Source organism: Caretta caretta, chromosome 25, assembly GCF_965140235.1.
Source record: "Caretta caretta isolate rCarCar2 chromosome 25, rCarCar1.hap1, whole genome shotgun sequence".
NCBI classification, from domain to species: domain Eukaryota; kingdom Metazoa; phylum Chordata; order Testudines; family Cheloniidae; genus Caretta; species Caretta caretta.
This window is the reverse complement of record NC_134230.1, coordinates 7,408,099-7,433,935: the sequence shown is the minus strand read 5'-3', so window position 1 is coordinate 7,433,935 and position 25,837 is coordinate 7,408,099. Positions and strand designations below refer to the sequence as shown.

Genomic DNA, 25,837 nt, shown 5'->3' with positions numbered 1-25,837 from the left:
TTGAGCCTCTATTATGGTGTTTTTAAATACTTTCCATGCAGCTTGCAGGCATTTCACTCTTGTGACTGTTCCTTTTCATTTCTGTTTAACTAGCTTCCTCATTTTTGTGTAGCTCCCCTTTCTGCAGTTAAATGCTCCTGGGTATTTGGTATTTCTTTCCCCCACCCCAAGGATGTTACCTTCTGGTCGTTATAACTGAGCGGTTCAGTTCTGTTCACCTCTTGGAGCAGATCCTGTGTGCCCCCCAGGACTAAATCAAGAATCTCCCCAGGTGGGTTCCGGGACTAGCTGCTCCAAGAAGCGGTCATTAACGGTGTCTACAAATTTATCTCTGCACCCTGTCCTGTGGTGACATGTACGCAGTCAGTATGGGGCTTGATGAAATCCCCCATTATTACTGGGCTTTCTGTTTCTGTAGCCTCTCTAATCTCCCTGAGCCTGTCCCAGGCACGCTCACCCTCCTCGTCAGGGGGTCGGTAATACATTCCTACTGCTCTACTTTTATTATTCACACGTGGAATTTCTATCCACAGAGATTCTCTGGTACCGCCTGATTCCGTTAAGATTTTCACTATCTTTGACTCTGTGCTTTCTTTCACATACAGTGCCGCTCGCCCGCCAACACCGCGACTCGGTCATTCCTGTATATTTCGTCCCCAGGTATTACCGTGTCCCGATTATCATCCTTCCACCAATTTTCTGTGATGCCTCCTAAATCAGTAGCCTCATTTAATACCAGGTGCTCAAGTTCAGCCATTTTAATATTTAGTCTTCTAGCGTTTGTGTATAAGCACTTATAACATTTGTCGCTATTTAGTTGGCTTCCTTCATGTGATGTAATTGAATGGGACTCTTTTTCATTTGACTGTTTCTCTGCAGTTCCTACATGCACTTTACCAACCTCTATCCCCTCCTCTCTGCTAGGATATAGAGAATCCCCTTTAATAAATCCTCCCCTAAGGGATGTCTCTGAACCGTTGCTCCTCCGCACCTCTCAGCTTTCTCCCTCCTCAATGAACTTTTGAATTTTCCATGCCAGCAATCTGGTTCTGTTTTGGCTTCGGTGGAGCCCATCCTTCCTGTACATGCTCCTCTTTCCCCACATGGTTCCCCAGGTCCTAACAAACCTAAACCCTCCTCCCAGCACCATCGTCTCATCCCCACGTTGGAGCCCTGGAGTTCTGTCTGTCTTACTGGCCCTGTGCTATTTCAGAGAATGCTCCCAGGGAGGCTCTTGACTCGAATCTCTGACCTAGCAGCCTAAATTTGGCCTCCAGGACCTCCCTCCTGCCTTTCCCTATGTCACTGGTACCTACATGTACCACGACTGCTGGCTCCTCCCCAGCACTGCCCAGACGTCTGTCTAGATGGCTCGAGAGATCCACAACATTTGCACCCAGCCGGCAATTCACCATGTGGTTCTCCTGGTCACCACAACCCAACTCTCTATACTTCTAATAACCAACCCCCCATTACTGTCTCCTGTCTCTTCCTAACAACAGGGTCCCCTCCCCTGGAGGGGTGTCCTCTGTGCGAGAAGATACCACGACGTCTTCTGGAAAGAGGGTCCCAACTACAGGACTCAGTTTCCATCTGTTCTCCTTCCCCGAGACTTTCACCCTTCCCAGTAGCACAGAAGCTGCCAGACTGGGGCTGGGCCCGCTCTGCTGTGTCCCGGAAAGCCTGGGCTGTGTCCCTTAGCTCCTCCAGTTCATTCACTCTGGTCTCCAGAGCCCATACTCAGTCTCCGAGGGCCAGGAGCTGCATGCACCAAATGCTCATGTACACCACCTGCTCGTATGTGCTGCATTCAGGGCAATAAACTGGATACCCCCCACCCAGCTGCTGGCCGTCTGCCTGCGTTATTTTGACTCTTCCCCGGGGGGTGGGAGGGTGTTTGTTTGTTCTTTGTGTGTGTGATTTTGGTCCGGATTTTGTTAGGTGGGGGGCATTATTGGCCTAAGTTAGGAGAATGTTTATTAGGGTGTGTTTGCTTCTCATGCTCCCTCACTAGATAGATAGATAGATAGATCCTTCATCCAAGGATTTCTGTGTACTATTATAACATGAAGGAATTCAACTCCCCGAGAGGCACCTGAGTTTTATTATTATTCCTGGTTTAGGGATGGAGGAGCTGAGGCAAGGGGTGGCAGTAACACTCACTGCTCGTGTTTGCACTGTTTTGTATCATAGCAGCACCAGGGCAGCTCAGGACCCTGTTGCACCAGGCGCTGTAGTGAGAGGCTGTCCCTGACCTGAAGAGCTGGCAAGGCTAAAAGACATGGGTTGGGAAGGGAAATGGAGGCACAGAGCAGGGAAGTGATGTGCTGAAGGTCACATGGGGGCTCAGTGAGGAACAGAACCTGGGGCCCGGTTCTGCAGGAGTCAGCGGCACAGACTGGTATGGAAAAGCCGCAGTTTTGGGACCTAGGAATGCTGGTCCCCCCTACTCTAACCACTAGGCGTTGTACAGCTGAAGGGTTAAAGAGAACAAGCTACTGGCCAGGGAGAGGTGGAAGGAAGAGGCCAGGCATTCCAGGCGGGGAGAGCCAGAGCCCACTGCCTGCAGCAGGAGGGTCACGCCCGGAGCCGTCTGGTTGCCAACAGAAACCAGACATGAGGTAATCGCGGGATGAACTTGAATTTGGGGGACTTAGGGAGCAACACAGAGGCCAGTCGAGGGCAGCAGCAGTTCTCTCAGTGCCGGAGGCCTCTCGGCTGGCCTGCTCCAGCCTCTCCAGCCTGGCCGCGGAGTCAGGGCTGAGCAGTCCCCGACCCAAGGCCTCGGCCCCGGCCAGCCCCCCCGACGCCCTGGCTGCACTGTGTCGGCGGGACGTCCGGCACAGAGAAGGAGCCGGTGACTGGTGTGATTAAAGAGGGCTCAGGGAGTCCCGGCTCCGGGGGCCCTGTACGGGGGTAGGAGCTCGAGGACTTTGTGGCAATACCTAGCCGGTGCTGAGGTGTGGCTCTAGATTATGGAGCCAGTTCTGCCCAACAATGCACAACCTTGGCAGCGTCTAGAGGCCATACATGTGGGGCCAGATAGAGAATGCCAGGGCGGCATGAGGGAGACACCAGCAGCCCACGCTGCCCCCTCCCAGCCCCTTGGGGAAAAGTCACCCCTGTACAATAGCAGCCGAGTGCACAGAAATTGCTCTGGAAAGCAGCAACCCCAAAAGAGTTTGGGGTCAGAGTGGACCAGCACCCCAGCGTGAGGCGGTGGCAAACAGGGCTAGTGTGATTTTACCTCTGCGTCTGGCGTTGGTGAGTCGATCCTGGACACCGCATCCAGTTCTGGGTCCGCAGTTTAAAGAGGGTGGGGTGGGTGCAAAAAAGAGCCAAAGAACTGATCCGAGGCCTGGTCACTCAATCCAAGACCTGCTGGTGTCACTTATCTCAGCCAGCTCCTCAGCGTCAAGCAGGGGACGCGCCTTTGTCCAGCCTCGCCACAGTCACATCTGGGTCCCCTCATTCACCCCATGGCCCCGGCAATCTCCCATTGCAACGGACCGTGAGAGAAACAACTCTGACGTCACACACCCTGATGGGGACGGGACTCTCGGCAGAGGGGGAGCAAGGCACGGCAGGCAGCCCGGGAAGCCCCCGTAAGCCAAAGCAGTCCCTGCAAGGGAACAGACTGCACGTGGGGCTGCCCCTTTCCTGGACCCAGGATTGCTGCCCCCTACTGGAGGTGGTGGTGGGGCCTCCCCACACTGGCGTCCCTGTCTCACCCCGTCGGGGGGGGTCTGGCACCCAGGAGGGGTTTGGCCCACTCCCCTGCACCCTGACACACAGCGAGGGGGAAGCACACTGCAGTCGCCGGCAGCCTGAGCCCCAACACTGAGGTCGTCAGTCCGCTTCGGGCCAGATCCTCAGCTGGTGTAAATCTACAGAACCTCTGCTGAAATTCCCTTTACACCAGCTGACCACATGCTGCGTACCCAGCTCGCAGGGCTTCGGTTCCCCACAACAGACAGGCAGGCGAGCGGGGCAGGGGCTCTCGGCAGGGAGAAAGTCTTGTCTAGTGGGCAGAGCACGGCATGGGCACTCAGGCAACCGAGTTTCTGGTCCCGGCTCTGCCACGGGCCCTGCTGGGTGACGCTGGGCCAGGCACTTCCATGCTCTCGTTCCCCACCTGTTTGTTATCTGTGTGTCCAGCCCCTAGCGCACGGGGCCCTGCCTGGGGCCTCTAACTAACAGCCGTGGAGAGTGAAAGAAAGCCCATCCTAGGAGCCAGCTGGCGCCCGGGGGCTGCAGGCTAGCTGGGGACACTGAGGCAAAGGCAGGTCACTGTGCATAACCACCCACCAGAACATGGCCACGCGGTGGCTGGGGCAGGCGATGCCAGGGGCTGTCCATTGCTTTGCATTTGGGGTGCGGCTCCTCTCTCCTCCTCCCTCGCTGTATTTAGACCTGGGTGGGGGGGATTGAAGAACTGAACGTTTCAGGGGAAAGGCAGCAAGGAGCGTAAATAGCGACAGAGAAGAGCTGTTGGGAAGGGAGGAGGGACCCTGGCTGTGCATGCAGGCCTGGTGAGAGGGGCTTGGCTCCGCTGCCCTGCAGCGCCCCGGCTGGGGCTGGCAGGAGGGGGTCAGCCCTGACCTGTAAACCACCCTCCACTTGGCTAATTAGGATGGGACTCAAACCATACCTGAGCCCTGGCGTCTCTGCAGCAGGCGGACGCCTCTGGGGTTGGGTTTTGGAGGGCAGCTCACACCACGGGCCTCCACCCAGTGCCAGCTAGCGAGGAGGGAAGCTCTGTGATTGTAGAGGAAGCTGGCAAATTACAGGCCCCTGCTCTGAGGATCAGAGGCAGCCATGGTACTAATGGAGACTTTTACATCCCTTCAGTCCCTCTCCTCCCCCACTGGCATGCCCCACAGCTGCCACGGGGGTGGGAGCTGCAGACAGAACAGTGGCAGGGGGCTGTTGGCTTCCCAGCCAGAGGCCGCACAGAGCACATAGCCCGTAGCAGGGACCCTGCCCTGAGATCTCATGGGTGGGCCTTGGGCCCGGGGCTGCCCCTTTATGGTGTGGAAAGCGGGCCCCACTGATGAGCTCCCCTCCACCCCAGCACCTCTTGCCCCCCGCTCATCCGCTGTTCAGGCAGGAGACGCTGGGGGGGAGGGGGAGGAGTGGGGGCAGGAAGAAGAAGGGCAGGGGTGGGGCCTTGGGGGAAGGGGTGGAGTGGGGATGGGGCCTGGGGCAGAGCGGGGGTCAAGCACCCCCGGGGAAATCAGATAGTCAGCACCTCTGCACCCAGGGATGCTCTCTGGAGAGTGGGGGGCTAGCAGGAGGGAGGAGGGCGTGACTCCAGATCATCTGCGAGAGGAGAGCTTGCACGGAGAGCGCTGAACTGTGCTAGGTTTGCTCAATGCCCGTTTGACTCAAACACTCGAAAAACCCCTGGAAGAACAGCTCTCTGTGTTAAAAACTTAAACCCCTGTCGGCTGAGAAAGCTCCATCCCCCTCCTCTCCGAGCCAGCCCCATCCTCCTGCTCCTCCCCAGGGAGTCTGTCTTAGGTACTTATCTGGCTCCCAACACCGTAGCCTCTGGGCATCTCACAGTCTTTAGCCTCATGCGCCCATGAGGTGGGGCAGCGCTCTTATCCCAGTTGCACAGAGCGGACACTGAAGTCAAGGGCAAAACTCCCATTCAGCTCAAAGGAGCCAGCTGCCGCCACCCACAGCTCAAGTCTCAAGCTCTACAGGAGGGACCTGAACTCAGGTCTCCGGCGTCTGAGGCACATGCTCTAACCACTGGGCCAGGCTTCCTAAGCCTCCCGCAGCAGAAAACAGCCTGTTAAAAAAAAATCAGCCCTTTCCCCTCCATGAGAACCCCCATCCCAAGAGGCCCCCAGTCCTGAGCGGCTGCCCTGTGATTGCTGCAAAAGAAAGAGGCCTAAAGGTCACTTTTCCACCTGCTCTTCTTGGGTTGGAACAGGCTGGGCCTGTAGGGTGACCAGACAGCAAGGGTGAGAAATCGGGATGGGGGTGGGGGGTAATAGGCGCCTACATAAGGAAAAGCCCCAAATATCAGGACTGTCCCTATAAAATTGGACTTGTGGCACCTTAGAGACTAACAAATTTATTTGAGCATAAGCTTTTGTGAACTACAGGGAGGGATAGCTCAGGGGTTTGAGCATTGGCCTACTAACCCCAGGTTGTGAGTTCAATCCTTGAGGGGGCCATTTAGGGATTTGGGGTAAAACTTGGGGATGGGTCCTGCTTTGAGCAGGGGGTTAGACTAGATGACCTCCTGAGGTCCCTTCCAGCCCTGTGATTCTATGAAATAACTTTGTTAGTCTCTAAGGTGCCACAAGTCCTCCTGTTCTTTTTGCAGATACAGACTAACATGGCTGCTACTCTGAAACCTATAAAATTGGGACATCTGGTCACCCTAGGCTGGGGGGAGGGGGGTAAACCCAGGGAGGCAGATGAGCTGCTGGAGCCTAGCTGGGTTGAGGACGGAGCGTGATGTGTGTCGGAGCAGGATTATCAGCCGGAGCTGCCTTCGCTAGGAGGGACTGGACTCGGGGGCCCAGGGAGTCCCTGCCAGCCCTGGGGCCTGTTCCTCCCTGTTTTCAGAATTGCCCCAAATGTCTCCCACGTGGGTTGAGACCTGTTTCTTGAGCTGAAACACACTTTCCCTCGATAAAAGCAGGTGCTGATTGGTGGATGGGTTGGGGTGGGGGGCGTCTCCCATTCTGTGGCTTTCTGGTGGGTGGGATCAGGGTCGGTGTGATCGGCCAGGGGTCAGGAACCCTGCCCCCGAGTCCCCATTCTGCCAGCAGCTCACTTGGTGTCAGTTAGGCCCTTGTCTTCAGAGAAGCTCATCAGCTGCAGTGTTGTCCTGGGGTTTGCACCTCAGTTTCCCCCCCTAGCATGGAGCTAATGCTGACACCCCTCTCGGGAGCATTGCGGTGCGCTCAGTGCTTGTTCAGAAAGCCTGGAGCTGACCGGGTGGAGCGGAGGCCGCAGGGCGTGAGACCAGGAGGGAAGGGAGGAGAAAAGCAGGCGGGCAGAGCTCTGACATGTCGGGAGCTGGCTGAACGCGCGGACCCGCAGAACGGCGCCATCGAGCTGCCTGGGGTCCTCTCCACAGGCCGCGGCTGAGCTCAGCAGACACCATCGGTGTCTGACTGGGGCCAGGCTGTGGCGTTCCCTCCCTCCCTGCCTGGCAGAGCCCAGACCTCACGCCCACATTTTGCCACATGTGCCCCCCCTTTTGGAAGTGTGACTGCAGCAAGGAGGCTCCCGCAGGGAGCGCCGACGGGCACAGGAGCTCAGGGCACTCCGTAGCTCAAAGCAGCAGTATGCCCCAGTAATGCAGAGGGGAAACCAAGGCACAGAGCATAACTGCTGTGCCTGAGGTGACCCAGGAGTAGCTGCATATCCCTCAGTCCCAGGGCAGCGCCCTCCCCACTGCACCAGCTCAAAGATGGCAGGCAAGGGGCGCCAACGGGCCCCACAGCGCTGCCGTGCTCCAAAGCGGCACATGTGGTCCGGGTACGATTAACACCTGCAGAGCAACAACCCGGGGCGCAGTGCGAACCAGCGCGCCTCGGGGTCGGGCCCTTTGCTTCTAATACAACGCAAGCTGAGGCCGAGGCTTACGAGCTCCCATCAGCCTTTGTGGGGGGAGGGGCTTGTATGCAAATCAGTAACCGCAGCATCTGTTCTTTCCCCCCCCTTTCTTTCCTGCTCAGTCCTGGTACCTGGGATAATCACAGCTGCCCCATCCCGTCGCCTCCCTTCTCCTCTGCTTTGGGCGTCCCGAGAGGAAAAGAAGTAACAGCCCCAGGCCCAGCCTTTCGGTGAAGATGGAGAGAGCGAATTACCGACGATGACGACGACGAAAAGAAAAAGAGACCCACACCCAAGACGTTACAAGGAAGGAAGGAAGGAAAAGGTTCAAACTTTTTTAAAAAGTAAAAACAAGCAAAAACCCTACAGACAAAACAGCGATCCACGCACACGACGATGCGGAGTCCCGTTTGCCAGAAACACTATTTGCCCTGCCGGCTGACCTCCTGGGAAGAGAACGGACACAGCTCATGACACAGGTCTCTTCCAGCAGCAGCAGCGCCAGAGTCTCGCCTGCAGTTCTCCAAAGGGTTGTATATGCAAAATTGTCTTTCCAATTTACTCCTTCATTCTCGCCTCTCGTGAGTAGAAAAGAACAAATTTCCCAGGCTCCCCCACCCCACCCCAGCCCACCCTTCTCAGCGAACTGTTTACTTTCCAGGAGGGTGCTGGGGCTGGGTGGGAAGGCAAAGAGACAAGGCATTCAGTTGTTTCTGAACCAGAGGTGCTGGGTGGGGCAGGCGAGCACTCCTTCGTGCTGTTGCTCCCTGTTCCACCCCAGACAAGACGCCTCCAGCCAGCTGCTGGCCCAGAGTTCGGACAACGCGTTCGCCTTTTCTTTGTTTTTTCTTAAATGCTCTATGCCATTAAATGCTCTTCGTTAGGGTGGGGAACGGAGCCCTCCTGGGATCTTGGCACTGCTTTCTGGTGCACTAGAGGAGCGGCATTGTGGGGAAGCGGGGGTGGCGGGGGTACACGGGCTGGAGCCCCTTTAATCCTTCTCTTTCTCGGATTGCCTTTGGGCACTACCAGCTGCAGAAGGGGAGGGACAGAACTCGGCTGTCCCCTGAGCTGAGCCCCGGGCTGTGCATCTGGGCTCCTCTGTACGTAGAGCCCGTGTTTCCAGGCGAGGAACAAGCAGGCCAACCGGGGAGCAGGGCACTGGCTTCAAGGGGGGACGTTGCCACAGCTTGGAGCCTTGGCACGAGCCAGCACTGCAGGAGGAGATGGGTCCGAGACTCACCATCCGGCTGGCTGGAATGCGCAAGGCGCAGAGATAACGCTGCTGTTCAGATTGGCACTAACGGGCTCTGGGAATTAGCCCTGGAGCTCCGTTTGGAAATGAAGGGGGTGGAAATTTCTGAATTACAGATCGGCTGAAACAGCTGAGTCCAAAACTCCAAATCTCTCCTCTGGGAATAATTCTCCCGATGGCGTCTGCTGTTCCCCAGGTGCCTTCCCCTGCTGCCGAGCCCTGCCAGCCGGAGCCAGCTGGGAGCAAATCCCTGTCTCTCTGCAGTGAAAGACACGACGCCAGTGTCCTGCTGGGTGTGGCGTGGCATAGCTCCGTCGCAGTCCATGGGTGGGACTATTCCACCCTTACGTGGGTGTCATGCCCATAGTGCAGGGCTGCGCCAACGTAGCGTGTCACACTGGTAAACTTTCCATACTGGAGCTTATGCCGCGTAGCTCCTGGCAAACGCGGGGCCTGTTTGAAAACCCCGCAACTCTCTTTGTGTGGGGGCGAGGCGGGGCTGGACTCTGCTACCAGGGCAGGGCCTGGGATTTGTGTGGACTGAGTCTTCTTCTCGCTTGGCTCTGGAAAGTTAGGATGGGACAGGTGGGCCGAGGGGAGGGAAGGGCGGAGCGAGATTTCCCCCGCGCACCTGTGTACAAAGAGCTATGCACACCTGTGGACAGGTACCATGTAGACTAGTGGCGAGATGGTTGCAATTGTGTTGCACATTTTGTAGGAAATGCACTTTTAAGAGGGAATGATAAAAAAAAGAGCAGCAGCAGCAGGAGAGTGGAGCTCCCGGCACTGGCTTGTTGGGAGATTTTTTTTTTAAAGAGAGAGGATTTGCTTCCTGAGAGGCTGCACCACAGATGGGACACACCCTCCCCCCCCACCACCCCGTTTGTGGGGCCGGAGTAGGCCTTGGATCCGTGACTTGGGTAGGCAAGGTGCCCTAAATTCAGACGGGTGGGGGCCGTGACACTGCTGGGCTCTGCCCAGCTCAGACACCTCCCCATTTCCTTCTCCCCGGCCAGTCGCTCCCCAGCCCCCGCCATACAACGCAGTTCCTGACTGGTTCAAGTGCCTGAATTTTCTACTGCCGTCCCCTGGGCGTCGGCGAGCTCAGAGAGCCAGGGCCGGGGCTGAGCTTTCACCTGTCCGCAGGGCTGTGGGAGCCGGGCAGGGCTCGGGATATTAGCGAGACGCGCCGTGGAGGTGGGCACTGGACCCGCATGTGTTGGCGAGAGAGATGCTCTCGAGTTACACAGAGCTCGTCTGCCTGCCGAGAAGCATGAAGACAAACGGCCCCGTTCACTGTGATCCCTGGCTGGGCCCGAGAGTGGCACGCGCGCCAGATTTACATGGGGAAATCACCCGGTTCGCTGAGAAGCTAAATTAAACGACACGAGCCGGAGCATGGGCTGGGCTCGGCGAGGGAGAGACCAGGGCCGGACTCTGCCGACCGATCCAGGATCCTGAGGGGGTGAGACGCCGTTGCCAGGCAGTTGTTGGAGGGCTGCCTCTTCCGAACGAAATCTTTCACGCATGCCGCACACGCGGCAGCAAGAGAAATGGGGCCATTGGCTGCGCCCTTTGGCAGTCGAAAGTGTGACCAGGGAGAGGGGGGCCTCTGCTCCCTGGAACAGCCATGCCTGGTGGGGCACTGGTGCTATGGGACAGAGGCCCCCGCACACCCTCGGATCCTCTGTTCGGTCACGGCAGAGAACCGTGTGAATTCACCGAGCCAGCACCGTCCTCCCTCCCTGGCCCATTTCATGCCCACCCAGGCAGCCCCTTAGGAGAGTGCTCGAAAGGTCCAACCTGCTTCCTCACCAGTTCCTGTCCGAGCATGGAGCGAGCCGTGGGTCTGCAGTGGGGCCCGGAGAGAGGAGACCCCGCCTTGGCCCTCTGCAGGCAGCACCGCCGGTTAGTGCCTTAGATCAGCAGCGGGAGTGCGCTGCCCCTCCCGCCTCCAGCACGGCTGGGCCCCTGGGCGCCCCTGCCCGCTGTCTGCTCCGCTTTATGCAGGCAATTGCCTGTGGTGGAGAAACAAGGGGCCGTCCCCCCACTTCCTTCCCATAGATACACCAGGGGTGGGGGAGGGATAGCGGCAGGGCAGGTGTCTCTGGGGAGGGGGAGCCCAACGGCCACGGAGCAAAGCGGCAGGAATCCACGCAGAGAGAGGACCACCCAACCGCCAGCACCTGTTGGCATAGCCCAGCGCCAGGCGGTGCCCTCGGGAGCCCAGCGCTGCTGTTCCCCAGCCACGGGGCATATCAAACAAGGGGAGAATCCCAAAGGGGAGTGAGGTGCCCCACTCCCAGTGACTGTCAATGGGACCAGGCCCCACCTGCCTCTATGCCTGAACATCAGTGAGTCAGCCCGTCCCCCCTCACACCCACCTCCACCAGCACGGGACCCCGTCTAGAGCTGGCCCCAGACGACAGCCTCCTTGGGCACAGCAAGAGCGGCAGTTTGCCCCCTGGCCAGCCCCTGCCCTGCTCCCCGGCTCCAGGCTGTGCTGCGCCCGGCGAGGGGAGAAGGGGCGCTATGGGGCCGGGCATTCCCAGCCCGAGGGCCGTGTACACTTCCTAATGGAGGAGAGAACCAGGAGGAAAGGAGGAAGAAGATGGCAGAGGAGCGATGACTGGAGAGGAAGGCTAAAAATGGGCTGCTGGGCAAAAAGGAGCCAGGAAACTGGAGCGCTCTTCGCAGCAGGGAAACGCCAGGCACCTGCAAGTCATACCTGCACTGCTTCTCCGCTGGGCCTACACTGAGTCCTCTCCAGAGCGGCAGGAAAATCCATCTCGGCCCTACAGTCCTGTGCACCCCAGGCCACGCTCCCCTCCTGTCCCCGCTCTCCCCAGGAGATACCCAGGTTAATTATGGGGGGGCAAAGGATTCCAGGTCTGGTTCAGCCTCCCCCACTGCCCTCAAGGCTGCTTCCTGGGTCCGTTCCAGGGGTGCACAAATAGACCCCGCTCCGTTGCCTGCAGGGACTGACTGGGTATTCGAGGCTGCAGCAGATGCTGATCATCTGTGACAATCATTTCTACCCCCCCGCCCACCGCAATGGCTTCCTGCTCAGCCCAGAGCCCCTCGATTCCTCTCTATCTATCCCCAATCCACCCCCGTTATCTATCTAATCTAATCTATCTATCTATCCCTATCCACCCACCATCTATCTATCTATCTACCCACCCCCTTTATCTAATCTGTCTATCCACTCCCTTTATCTAGTCTATCTATCTATCCATCTATCCCCATCCACCCCCATCTATCTAATCTATCTATCTATCCCCATCCAACCCCTTTATCATCATCTATCTATCTATCTATCTATCTATCTATCTATCTCTCTAGCCCCAGTTGCATCTAGGCACTGGCTCCAGTGAGAATCGGAGGTGCTTTCCTTTGAATCAAACTCTTTGCCCCCCGTGGCTTTGTATAGTTTTGGGGGGTGTTCTCCCACTATTTCTTCCCCTTCCTTGTGCCCCCCACCCGCTTCCCCTCCGCCCCCTTCTCTGGCATGCCCGACAGGGAGATGCTGGTTTCTCCTCCCCGACAGGAGCTCGGGCCTTTGGAAGTGGCTTTCAATCAGGCAGCGAGTCAGACACGAAAAGGAAGAGGGGCGCTCCTTTGCTCCCACCCCGGGTACACGTTCTGCTTCCCCAGAGCTCGGGGCGGCGCGTGGACCTGGGGCAATTCACACAGCTCCCAGGGCCTGCGCGGCCCAACGGACCATCCAAAGCCAAAGCGAGGCGGGGCTGGATCAGGCCTGATGCGATCCCAACACCTGCATTTTCCAGTGAGGGCTGTGGCTTCGGCACCCTGCTCTCAGCGCTGGGTTTTGGGGGCTAGACTGGCTGGTTCCAAGGAGCCGTTTTCACAATCGGGCCCAGGGGCTGGCCAAACCTTGCATACCATGTCCAGCTCCAAGGTGGGACCTTATCTGGCAGGGGGACAGAGGGACCTCATTTCTGGTGCCCCTGTGGGAGGGGCTGACACAGGAAGTCCAAAACAAAAGCAATTGATGGAGAGGGGGGAAAAATTTAAAAATACAAAAAAAAATAAATAAAATAGAAATAAACTGCATGGTGCTTTAACAGGAACTCATGTGACCTAGCTCAACCAATCAGCTACTGGCTGATAATGTGCATGGCAGACTGTATAACTGGCTCTACCTTCCCCCCCTGACGAAAAATCATGTATAAAAGAAAAAAAGTTTAAAAATCCATGTTTCCTAATTTGCACGAAATTTGATACCACATGATGTGCCTTGCCTTCTAAGCCTAAGTGTTAACCGTACTGGTATCACCACACAGGAATAGCTGCATGCACTGGTTCTCGTAGTAAAATTAAGGGGGGAGGGATGGGACTTTTCGCCATTTGTCAAACCCTTCAGGGTTCAGTTGGGGGCTGTTGTTTGTTAATTTTCTTTTTTAAGTGTGTGTCGGTTCTGACGTCCTGGGGAAGGCTCTGCGCGGCTCAGAAATGTTGGGATGGCGTCACATAGGGCTGGGGTCGAGGCTCAGCTATGCTGGCGTAATCCGGGGCGCGCCCCCTCTGATCCTGCTTATGCCTAACTTGCGGCCTTTGTAACCCCATTGGCTTCAATGGGGTTACTCCAGTTTCACACCATTGTGACCCCGTTCACATTCAGTGCAGTTACTCCAGTTTCACACCAGCATACTGAGATGATGAGTCTGCCCCCAGACCGTACGTTTGTTTTATAATCAGGCGTTATACCCCGACCCCTCCATACTGGCAGACAGGACACAGAAATAAATAACCAGGGAACCTTCCTGGGTTTCAGAATCAGAAACCAACGAAATTTGCAAGGGGAGTGTGAAACAAACAAAGCCCTGGCCTGGAGTCTTTTGTCTGATTGAGGCAGGTCCGAGAGGGGAGCTGAGGTGAAGAATAACCTCCTGGTTTCTAGTGCTCCCAGCAGGAAGATTGTCTTGGCAATCAGCCCCAGGTAGAGATTTCTTTTGCCCCCTCTCGCCCAGCCTCCCAACCTGTCCAGGCCAAATTAGGCGGTAGCTCTCCCTACATTAGCCATGCACATGGTTTCTTTTTGCTTGCATTGGGCACTGAGTTGCCAGGCTTTCCTGTTTATTACCAGCTTCCCCTCCTATACGTCTTCCAGCTGTTCATACAAAGTGCATCTTGTATGAAAAAAATATGCAATACCTGTTTTGTCTGTGTTGATAGCTCCGTTAGCTGAGACTCTCAGTGACTGATCCAACCCCGGCGGGGCAGTGGGAGGGGTTTTGTGGCATGGGGTGGGGGAGGTGGGATTTTGTGTGTTTTTTCCTTTTCCTTTTTAATTGACCAAAGTTAATGAGCACGGCAGCAGAATCTCCCTCCTTCCTCAGCCAGCGCTGGGTGGGGGGGACGGGACACGTGTACGTTCTGGTGTGGCGGGGAGGGCGGGGGGAGGATTCATCGTTGGTATTAGCATCGTGTTTCCTTTGAGAAGGGCAGGTGGTTCTGAGACGGGCCTGGATCCTAGAGGTCAGGTGTGAAGCCAGGGCCAGGCCCACACCCTGACCTCGGAATCAAGGGCAGCTGGGGGATTGTTTCTATCTTCCCGGTGATTTTATTTTCAAATCACATTGATTTACCTCCTGGAGAGGGGAATCCACTGGCTCCTTCTGTGCTGAGCCTCCGGCCATGCACCCAGAGAGCTCAGCAGCCACGCTGGACTCGCGGGCTCCCAGGGGTGGTGGGTCGTTGGTGCTGGCTGGAGGGGATGTGATCAGGCCAGTCCCTAGGGAGGCATGCTTCACAGTGTGACGGGAGCGGAGGGGCGTTTTCAGGGAGATGGCGGGTCTGCAACGTGCTGGGCTGGCAGGTGCGCGGTGGGTTTCCAGTGAAGGGAAACGGGGAGCAAGGGGTGCGAGCATCCAGATCAGAGAGGAAAGGTGTGTGAATGCCGGACGTGCTGTTCCAGAGGAACCCCAGGGCCGTTGCCTCTCCAGATGCTGCTGGGACAGTGCCACCATCAGCAGGAGAGTCTCTCTCCCCCTCGCAACGAGCCGGGGTTCTTCTGGAGCCACCCGCAGGCTATGGAGCTGCACATGCCTCACTCACCCCACTGAGCCCAGATCAAAGAGACCCCCTCCCCAGCCAGGGCAGGATTCACACTCCCTGGGTGCGGCCCCCCGTACGTCACCTGCATTTAAATATATAAACGTGAGTTCTCTGTAGGAGCCTCGCCAGGGCCTGCTTGGGGCCAGGCCACGTGGGGATGAGCCAGCAAAGGGGCAGTTGAGAGATCCCAGTGTCGCATGCCCTCTCCGGGCCGGTCTCCCCCAGGCCCTGGCACTTGCCGTGAGCAGTGTGTGCACCGTAGCGCCTCAGCCTGGTTTGGGAGGCAGGAAGAAGAAAATTAGACTAACTTTTTTTGGTACAAACCCTACAAGAAATGGTTCCCGTGCCCCGGGCTGATGGGGGCCGTTCAACCATTCCACATGTCACAAACCAGCAACCTTCCCACCCCCCCGACACACGCAGCATGGCTGGGCCAGCCAGCCAAGCATCAGGAGCCAGCCTCCCAGAAATGATGAGACTGGCTGGAAAATCATGAGATTTAGAGATAAAATATGGGTTCTTTGGCTTTCTTACCGGTGCTGGAGTCTCCAGAGGATTTCAAGCGGGTCTCCCAGCCAGGACGGCTAAAACAGGCCTTTAGATTTGAAACGCAAGTCTCCCGAGAAAGAAAAGGAGTACTTGTGGCACCTTAGAGACTAACCAATTTATTTGAGCATGAGCTTTCGTGAGCTACAGCTCACTCCTCCACCTCTGTGAGCTGGGGGTGCGAAGGAAAACAAGGCTGGCCATTAAACTGGCAAGCGTGGGCAATGCTGGGAGATGCCGGGAGTGCCCCCCCCAGCTGGACGTGATGGCTCTGGGCCCATTTCTGCTGCCCCAGGGTCTCACTGACTGCTCAGGTGGCTCCAACTGTGTTACGCCTGATTTACACCAGTGCAAGTGAGATTAGGGCCAGGGTCTGCCCTACACCAGGATGGGACAAGTGGACGGAGCCGTCTGCAAGACTAGCTGCTTTAAAAACACCCTGGGCTAAGGTCTTGCACTAGGCCTACGACCCACTTAAGTGCCACATCAGCCCTTAAGCGGGACATAGGCGTTGGGGAACTTGAGTCATCGTGTGCCAGCCCTCTGCTGAGGGGTGAATTTCATCCCAGTAGAAGGATCTACCACTGCGGCAGGCAGTTACCACCATCCACCCGTCATTCCAGACTTGCCACTGTGGTATGGTCGCCCCCTCCGAGCCAGAGATGCCTTGGAAAGACGGAGGCTTTGCTGCCCCTCGCTCACGCCAAGCGCTGGCAGGCCCCCTGCTGCTGACGGTTCCACACACACGCACACGACGTGAACAATTAGCCAGAGCCAACGGACCTGGAAGCAAAAGTGGCTTTGTTTGAGGAGGAAGGTTGTTTGTGTCAAGAGTGCTAGATGATGGCTTTGCGGTGGGGGGTGGCTGGGCGAGCGACCGGGACAGAGGAAGGCTAGAATTGTAGAAAGCTCGTCGTGGGTTTGGTTTCCTCTCTTGTGTATTTTTTTTTACTGTTGCATTCTTCGTGCCATGGGCCGGAGAGGGAGGGATTTGAAGCAAGGGATGCATTTGTGGAAAGTCCTTGGGGGATCTTTTTATGCAATGTGCAGTATTGTTTTCTGCAAGGACAATGCAACGCGGGTAGCTGTAGTTTATTTTAAAAGACAAAAAAAAAATCCCCCCAAAAAAGACAAAAAAGAAAAGAAAAGCAGGTAAAAAACCCCACAAAAAAAAATCACCCGCAACCTAACCGACAAGTGAACGAGTTTGCAGGCCACACACCCGCTGTGACCGACTCTGCGGGAACCGGGCTGGGCGGTAACCCCACAACAATCCAACCCCTTCAGTGCAAGAGCTCCTGACACAGCAACTGCCTTTGTGTTCATACCACGGAAGAAGGGGTGGAGGCAGGGGGTGCTGGATGCTTTCTCGGTGGATGGGGCCTGAGTCAACCTCCAACCATGCCCAATTGCTCATGTGGGCACAACGCCCATTGAGCTGAGCTGGGCTTTGGCCTGTGCATGGCTCATACAGCTGAGCCCTAAACAGAGTCTGGCAGAGAAATCCAGGTGCGGACAGCAGCCTCTCTCTGTGGCAGGAGTGCAAAGCACTGCTCACGTTTTCTGTCCCACCCAAAAAACTTCCGCTCTCGGCCAGGTAAAGATTGGCTTCAATTTTTCCATTCCGAGCCTTCAGATTCCAGCATCTCTGCAGATGGAAGCTGTTGGGCCGGTGAGATCTTTGGGCCAGGCCAGGGCCACCAACCCAAACCCCAGAACTGTCTAGCTGTAGCATTTCATTTTTTCTGGCTTGTTTCAAAGACAGCCACAAAAAATCCCCCACGAAGAAATTGCACCTTACCAAACGTTCCGACCAATCCAGGGGGGCGCTGAGCAGCACGGGGGCGCAAGCGTTGGCTAGTTGACTGGGCTCTTTCGCGTCCACCAATGAAAGGGAAGCTCACACCGCCCCCTCCTCCTCCCCTGGGAAAATTTGCACTGTTTCACTCACCACACTTTTCTTTGCCGTTTCTTAGTTACCCCAGCCCCAGGGGCCAGGAGAGGGGCCCAGCAAGGGGGCGACCGAGGCAGGTGGGACCGGGATGGACTGCAGCCTGCAAGGTCTGTGTGATCAGACAGCCCAGAGACCAGGCACAAGAGTTCAGACCCAGATCCCCATTCTTCTGAAGTCCAGGCCTTGTCAGAGCCAGTTTTGGTTCAGGTTCTGGGGGCTGTTTGTGTCGGAGGCTGCAGCTCATTGCTAGAGACCAGCAGGGCAATCCTGCACTCGCTAATGCCACTGACCCCAGCGGGGTTAGTCCTCATTTACGCGAGGGCAGAATTCGGTCCCCTGGCCTCCACCCCCTTGTCTGAGACGTGCTCCCAGGCCCTGCCTGACGGAAATATGCAAATTCCATCACAGTCTCCACCTCCGTTGTCTTTTGTACCCTTTGAGGGTTAGTTTGGTTTGGTTTGGGGTTTGTTATTTTTTTTTCTCTGTGACTTTTTAACTCCAAACAAGGCAGCAGCCTGAGCTGGGGAGCAGAGATCACTGCGCGCGGTAGACACTTAGCACGGGATGTTGGGTTTGGTTGTTTCATTTTTTTTTTCTTTCTCTGCTGTATCGATACAATCACATAGTTCAGTCATTGAAATAGACACATAGCCGTTCACAACGGTCTCTGGAAATATCTTGGCAAGGCAAGGATCTGGGGCGGGGCGGGGGGGGGTGGGCTGATGCTGCCAGGCACTGGCAGGACAGGCCCATGGGGGAGAAAGGGCACGGGTGGTGGCTGGAGAGAAATACACCCCATCAGCGTCAAGCTAAGGGTCTTGTTTCTCCACACAAACTCCTGGAACTTTTAGCTCTTCTAGAGTCTCTAGACAATCAGCTTGGGGAGCAGCCTGTGTAGCCTTCGCTGGCATGGAGGGCGGACAGGGACTGTGATGGACCCAGTCCAGACTTCTTCCCGGGGTTCTGAACAGTCCCAATCCCCAACTTCCACTGAGAGACAATCCCAAGACACACCCTAGGCTGGGGAGGTCTCCTTCCCTCCAGCCTCTGAGCCATGCACTCAACCCTCCCCAAGCAGAGACAGCCCCCATCCGCTGGACCCCTCCATGCACAGCCAGGCAAGGCACAGCGCTTGCTGAGTTCATTCATGCACTACAGTTTCTCTGGAGGGTTCTTGATTTTTTCGTTGTTGTTGTTGTCAACGTCTAAAAATCTAACACAAAAAGTTCTCGTGACCTACAAATAGAAAACCATGTACATATCTCTCTCTCTATATATATGGTGCTACAGGGACTGGATCTCAGAGCCTTGGGGACCTGGGCACAAGGTCAAATGTATCTACAGCTACCCCACCTGCTCCTCTCTGGAGAGGATGATAATCCAGCTGTTCCAGTTTTAATGTCGTTTGTTTCGTGTCGGGAAGGAGGCTGGGGGCTGAGCATAGGACCTGTGCATGCAAAATCTAAGAGCAGACAATCCTTCGTCACAGCCCCGGGGTCCCCTGGGCAGTCAAGGTACCTTACATCACAAACGAGGGTATCTTTTGTTTCGTTGTAATATGAGTTGGAAATTGCCACTTTTTGTCTCTTCCGCTTGCACATGGATCTTGGGGCTTGGTCTGTTTTAAAGGAGCAAAGACGCTGCTTGGCTGCCACTTCCTTCCATATTTAGCTGAAGTATTGGGGGCTGGGGGGGGGGCAGATCCTCAGCAGACAAAAGGCCCCAATCCTGCTGCAGAGGAGCCTTACGCCCCTGTCCAGCCAACTAGTGCAGCCCAAGCTAGAGTCCGGCCGTGTTCCGCACAGCACGACAACGAGAGGGAAGCGCTGTGCTGAATTGGGGCCGGGAGGGGTCTCACTGAAGTGACTGGGCTCCCCCGCATGCATTGAGCTAAGCACATGCCTAAGTCTGTGCAAGCACAGGCGTGAAATCCCTCTGGCTCCACCGAGGCCGCCCGGGAGCTGTGCCGAAGGACCCCAGCGAGGGACGTAGCGCCTAGTCTCTCCCCTCGCCCTTCTGCCCTGAGGTGGCTCCCAGGGTAGGAGGAGAACTTACTAAAGTCCCCGTCACTGGGCAAATCCAGACCTTTCTAGATTAACAAAACTGGAATTCCTGTCGGGAACACCCAAGTTATCACCAGATCCTCCCCCTCCTCCTTCCCCCACGTGTCAACCCCCGACTCCATCAGAACTGGGGTTCCTTCAGGTTGGCCCAATTCACTTTGGCGGCCCTACAGGCTCCAGAGCCCCTCCTGTTCTGGTTACTAACGACGACGACAACCATAGTTTTACACACAACAACCAAAAAAAAAAAAAAAGCGGCAGCCAGCAGGAATCTGAAATACACCAATACCAAAAATTCTGACGAAGCAGTGCCTCTTGCTTGCTGCTGGCTTGGCTTCCTTTTTTTTTTTTTTTTTTTTTTGCCCCACCCTGCCCAGGATTTTGGAGGGCGGGCAGCCGGAGGGAGGGGGGGTTGCTTATACAACCATCTTGTATGTTTCCTACGCAGCACTGCCTCTGTCCCAGGGAAAGTCCAGCTTCGTCCTTTGCCCTGCTGTCCGGATGGGGCAAGAGGGTGGGCGGGGTCAGTATTTAGTCACGCCCACCCAGCAAGATCATTAGCAGAGGGGGCAGAGTTTTTTGTTTCATTAAAGCCTCAAGAACTTTGTCTGGAAAAAAATCGAGGGCTTCCTTTGTGGGAAAATTGTAGCAGGGCAGGGGCCAGGGTCGGGCGCACACCGGTGGGACTGACATTCTGGGGTCAGTCCATGGTTTCTTTCCCCCGGCATCTGAGCCAGAGCCTCCCGAAGTCAGTGGGAAGCTAGCCATGGCCACAGCTAGGCCTTGGCTCAGGTTCCCAAGGCACGGCTCGGCCGGCCTTTGAGTCCTGCCACGGGTTGCCAGGCTCAGAACGCCGCCATCCCCAGCCAATCCCGCCCCTGCCTCGGGCTGGCCCCAGAGCTGGCTAGCATCCCCCTCCCCTGATGGCAGGGTGAGCTCGGGGGGCAGGCGGCGCGTCCTTCCCCGTGGGGCTTTCTCCAGGCTGAGGCTGGTGAGGCTAGTGCCGGGCAGGAGATATTTCCCGGAGATACGCTGGGACCGAGTGGAACGTTGGTTTTTCCCTTTGGTTTGGATTTCATTCGGAAGCTCTTTTGTTCCTTCCTTTCCGTTGCTCTGGGGCGGACATTGCAGCCACAGTTATTCTGTTTCTTGCTTCTTGCTTGCGGCGCCACGTTACACACACGTACCACGGCACCAGGGAAGGCCGAGCTGCGGGGCGCATATCGCATGGGCGGCTTCTTAGACAGTGCCTGGTGGGCAAAGCTCTCTGATCAAACCCCCTCCGTTGGCCCCCCGGCTCCCCCACCTGCATGTAGAGCCCCCTCCCCATTTCCTGCCCCACCCCCATGGCTGGATAGCTCCTTTGGTTGCTTCCCTGGTGCCTCACAATATTTGATGATAACATTGTACGCAGCCATTATTGTTTAGCAGATGCTCCTGCCTACATACACCTTACTGAAAGCGACTATGGGTTTTTTCCCCCCTATGCAAAAAAAAAAAACAAAACAAAACAAAAAAAAAGTTTAAAAAAACAGAAAGAAAGGAAAAAAATAAGAAAAAATGTATAAAAATTAAACAAGCTATGCTTCAACTCTACACTGTGTCTGGGTTTCAATGCAGCCGCCAGGCCGGAGCCTGCCAGCCCTGTGATGTGGGTCGGTGTCATGAGCCTTGGTTAGCAGCTGGAGAAACTGAGGCACAAACCGGGGCGGTGGCTTTAGCCAGGGACACGCAGAGACACCCCAGGGGTCCCGCTCCCTTGTTCCTGTGCATAATCCCATTGGGCAACCACACTTTACAGACTAGCGTGAGAAGGATCGGTGACCATGCTCTGGGCCTCCATTAGTATGGTGGGGACCCTGAGATGGCCCCGCTCCTGGTCAGAGCATCCTCAGTCCTGGAGGGTTTCTCATTTTTGCCTCTTGTCAAATAATCACTCCCATTTGCCATTGGGGAAACTGAGGCACCGAGGTCCCAATTTGGAAATGCGCAGAGGCCTGTGTTTAAGTGCCGTGGGCACAGTGCGTCACTGCTTCCTGGAGCCAGGCTCCAGGGGATGTGACCTGACATGGGGCAGCAGCACAGCCCAGGTGTCCTGCCTTCTCTTCTCACTGTGCCGTAACTTGGCCTTCTTCTGCCTGGGCTGGTCTCAGGCGGTGACACTGCTGCCCCTGCAACGCTGGGGGGTAGGAACCGCCCCCAGCACCCCACTGGGGACCCCATCTCCACAGCTCATCACTCGACCCGCAAGCCTCCACACGGGCCAGGAAATCAACTGACCAGGTCTCAGTGCACGGAGCCAAGATCGGATTGTTTAGCTTTAAACCAGCTTAGTAAATAACCAGGGACGAGCCCCTGCAGCGCGAGCCAGGCAGGCCCACACACAGCATGTTGCTCCCCAGGGCTGAATTTGGGTTGCGTAGACCCCACAGCACAAGGGCCCCCTGCTGGCCAGAGACCTCAACCCCTCTGATTAGTCCCTCTTAAAGGGGATTCTCTCTCACCCTGCCGCTCAAACATGGGTTGGGAGGTCACAGCCCCCAGGAGATCCCCATGCAGACCCCACGGTGGGCAGGTGCCCGGGGCTCCCCCATGCCGATCCCACAGCAGGGAGGTGCCCGGGGCTCCCCATGCCATGTCCACAGCCCTGCAGGGTTCACATGCAACAGTGAGGCCTGGCCTGATCAGGAGCGCGCGGCTCAGCGGGGATTATGGGCACTGACAGAGATACCATGCCACCCAGACCCCCCCAATGCCCCACTTTGATGTCAGGCTGGTACAGGCCAGCCCAGGGATTCTGCCAGCACTGCAGGGACCAGGCCAATGGGGGTCAGGGTGGGGGGGCACAATGGTGGCATGAGACCCCCCAGCCTCTCCCTGCAGATGGTGGTCCGGGCAGGGTTGTGTCCTGGCCTGACCCTGTGAGCCCCGCACCTCTGGCACATCTGCTCTGATCCAGCCAGTTCGGGCCCCTGGTGACACAGCGCCCTGCTGCCTCGGCCCTGCTGTGTTAATTAGTTGCAATAAAGGGGCCCAAAGAGTCGGAGGTGTTCCCGCACCCCAGGCACCGTCCAGCATTAACTGGTGCCAGCGGAGGCCAGGGTTGGTAGCAGGAGCCCAGCACCGAGGCAGAGACAGTCACAAAGGCCAGCAGGGTATTGCCTGAAACCCAAAAAAGCAGAGACCCGAAACGGGATCACGAGCATTGATCCTGGCTCAGGGGGAGGTTACAAGGTCAGTCCACAAGCCGTCTTGCTGCAGAGGATGGGGCCGTTCTGAAGGAGCATCACAGTCTGCAAAGCAGCTGGAAGGGAGCAAAGACAAGGGGGAGCGAAGCTGGGGGAGGCGGCTTTCGGCCGGTTCTTGGGCGCCAGGGCGGCTGGTCAGGCACAGACGGACGCTCTGGCCTGCCAGGTCGGCCATGGCAGCTCTTGCTCCGGTCCCCAGCTCACCTCCGCGGTCAGGGCTGGCCAGGTCCCTCTCTGTCCGTGGGCCTCGCTGGGCTGTGCCCTGCGGTACAGCCGGCCTCAGGAGCGGGGCGAAGCCGAGCGAGCGAGCACCAAGGGAGAGGAGGGAGGTGGGCGGTGGGCACAGGAGGGAAAGGAAGGCAGAGCAGGATCACGTGTGTCTCCCCCCAGCGTCGGCGCTGGGGCAGCGAACACGGGCCAGGGCCCCGCTGGAGAATCAGCGTCTGGCGTCACAGCCACAAACCTTCCACCGCAGCCACGATGGTAAGTCCCCCCGCCCCAGCCCGGCAAGGGGTGGAATTAACCAGCCTCTCCTTGGGGTTTGGCCCCCAATCAGGCCTGATTTCAGACACCCCAGTTTTGCCCCTCTGGTGCAGCCCTGGAGCCATGCCCAGGCCCAGTGGGGTAGCCCCTTAGCCCCGGTCCCTTCCCACAGCATCTCCTGTTTCTTGCACAGCCTGGAGCCGTGTGACAATCCAGGCCCTGTCACCCGCGTCTCGTCCTTTGGGCTAACAATGAACAGGGGGCCTCAGTTCTCCCAGCCCCGGCCTCCCTCGCTCAGGCTCCGAGGGCGGGGAGCGGGGCACTGGCTGAGCAGGCCCCCCGCATGGGGCGAGTGGCGCAAGGGGCCGGGAGGCCCTGGGGGCTCCGCTCTCTGCGCTGAGGGGCTGGGGCCAGCCGGGCACAGCACAGCGCGGGCAGCTGCAGTATAAACCTGCCCTCGCACACACCCACTGCCAAACCCGGCCCTTTCCGCCATGCAGCTCTGCCAAAGCTCCTCAGTCCCGACCCACAGCCCCTGTTACCCCCGTCCGGGACATCTCCCATGGCACAGGCCAGACGGCAGGCCCAGGCGAGACGTACCGGGCAGAGCTGCCCGCGGGAGCGCTCAGCCAGCTGGTGCAGCTCAAAATAGCAGTTTGGACCCCGGTGCCGCCGTACAGTCTGCCAGGCCCGGCGAGGAACTCGCAGCGCTGGCCCATGCCAGGTCCATGCCACTGCATCCACACGGCTCGTTTATAGCCGGGCTAACACCGGTCTGGCTCCCCTCAGTGCAGTCACACCTCCGAGACACACACACACACACACAGCACCTGCCCTGCAGCGCCCCCCCCGCAACACACACACACACACACACACACAGCGCCTGCCCTGCAGCGCCCCCCTCCCCACAACACACACACACACACACACACACACATACACACAGCGCCTGCCCTGCAGCGCCCCCCCCGCAACACACACACACACACACACACACACACACACACAGCGCCTGCCCTGCAGCGCCCCCCTCCCCACAACACACACACACACACAGCACCTGCCCTGCAGCGCCCCCCTCCCCGCAACACACACACACACACAGCGCCTGCCCTGCAGCGCCCCCCCGCAACACACACACACACACAGCGCCTGCCCTGCAGCACCCCCCCCGCAACACACACACACACACAGCACCTGCCCTGCAGCGCCCCCCCGCAACACACACACACACACACACACACACACAGCGCCTGCCCTGCAGCGCCCCCCCTCCCCACAACACACACACACACACACAGCGCCTGCCCTGCAGCGCCCCCCCCGCAACACACACACACACACACACACACACACACACAGCGCCTGCCCTGCAGCGCCCCCCTCCCCACAACACACACACACACACACAGCACCTGCCCTGCAGCGCCCCCCTCCCCACCACACACACACACACACACACACACAGCATCTGCCCTGCAGCGCCCCCCCCACAACACACACACACAGCGCCTGCCCTGCAGCGCCCCCCCTCCCCACAACACACACACACACACACACACAGCACCTGCCCTGCAGCGCCCCCCTCCCCACAACACACACACACACACACACACAGCACCTGCCCTGCAGCGCCCCCCCCTCCCCACAACACACACACACACACACACAGCTCCTGCCCTGCAGCGCCCCCCCTCCCCACAACACACACACACACACACACAGCGCCTGCCCTGCAGCGCCCCCCCCGCAACACACACACACACACACACACACAGCGCCTGCCCTGCAGCTTCCCCTGCTGATAAACCTTGGGTCACCACCACAACAGCAATCTTAGTGATGTTTAGTCCTGACCAATCATTCCCCTCCCATTGCTGCCCCCCCCCTGCTATTCCTGCCCCCCCCTCACACAGAGTTTATCACAAGTTGATCTCCAGGACTGTGGTACTCAGCCTTCGGCTCAAAGCTCCAGATCCTGGAGTCCTGGGCTCATGGGAGGCTCTTGGCTTCCAGCCACCCAAAACATATGTGTCTCTGTGTGTGTGCGCGTGTGTGTGTGGCCGTCCCATGTTTCTTTATCTCTCTGCAACAAGCTCGGGAGTTGCTGAGCTCTGCAAAAAGCCACGAGAAACACCCCTGGCGAATGTAGGTGAGACCGGCTCAGTGCTAGTATTAATCATTGTGCCCGGGTGCCTGGTCTGGGCCAGGCTGAGAACGCCACACTCAGGGCAGACGGAAAGCACTAGGGCAGCTGGTGCTCGCTGCTGTAATTAGCTTCACCAAGCCAGTAACAGAAGAGCTTCTATAGCACCACACTGGTTAACCAGCAGCCAAACACCATCCTCCTCGGGCCTTCCAGCCCTTGGCTCCCATCCAAACATGTCTAATAAAGTGAGTGTCAAGGTTCCTTCCCCACTCTGAACTCTAGGGTACAGATGTGGGGACCTGCATGAAAACCCCCTAAGCTTATTTTTACCAGCTTAGGTTAAAACTTCCCCAAGGTACAAACTATTTTACCTTTTGCCCCTGGACTTTATTGCTGCCACCACCAAGCGTCTAACAAATATATAGCAGGGAAAGAGCCCACTTGGAAACGTCTTTCCCCCAAAAATCCTCC

At 57.4% G+C, this 25,837-nt stretch overlaps 1 protein-coding gene across 7 annotated transcripts in view; it reads left to right on the top strand.

Annotated features, from left to right (window-relative positions):
• Positions 1-25,837, top strand: part of NFIC (nuclear factor I C) — a 169,375-nt gene that overhangs the window by 139,000 nt on the left and 4,538 nt on the right. For 4 of the 7 annotated variants that reach the window (XM_048831085.2, XM_075123096.1, XM_048831082.2 and 1 more), the window contains one exon: positions 1,503-1,841. The exons of 1 other annotated variant lie outside the window; for it this stretch is intronic. In XM_048831085.2, the coding sequence (XP_048687042.1) occupies positions 1,503-1,631 (129 nt within the window). In that variant the 3' untranslated portion in view covers positions 1,632-1,841. Of the gene's footprint in view, positions 1-1,502; positions 1,842-7,709; positions 21,083-25,837 lie in introns of those variants that run through there. 2 more of the 7 variants (XM_075123097.1, XM_075123094.1) reach the window with 1 other exon arrangement.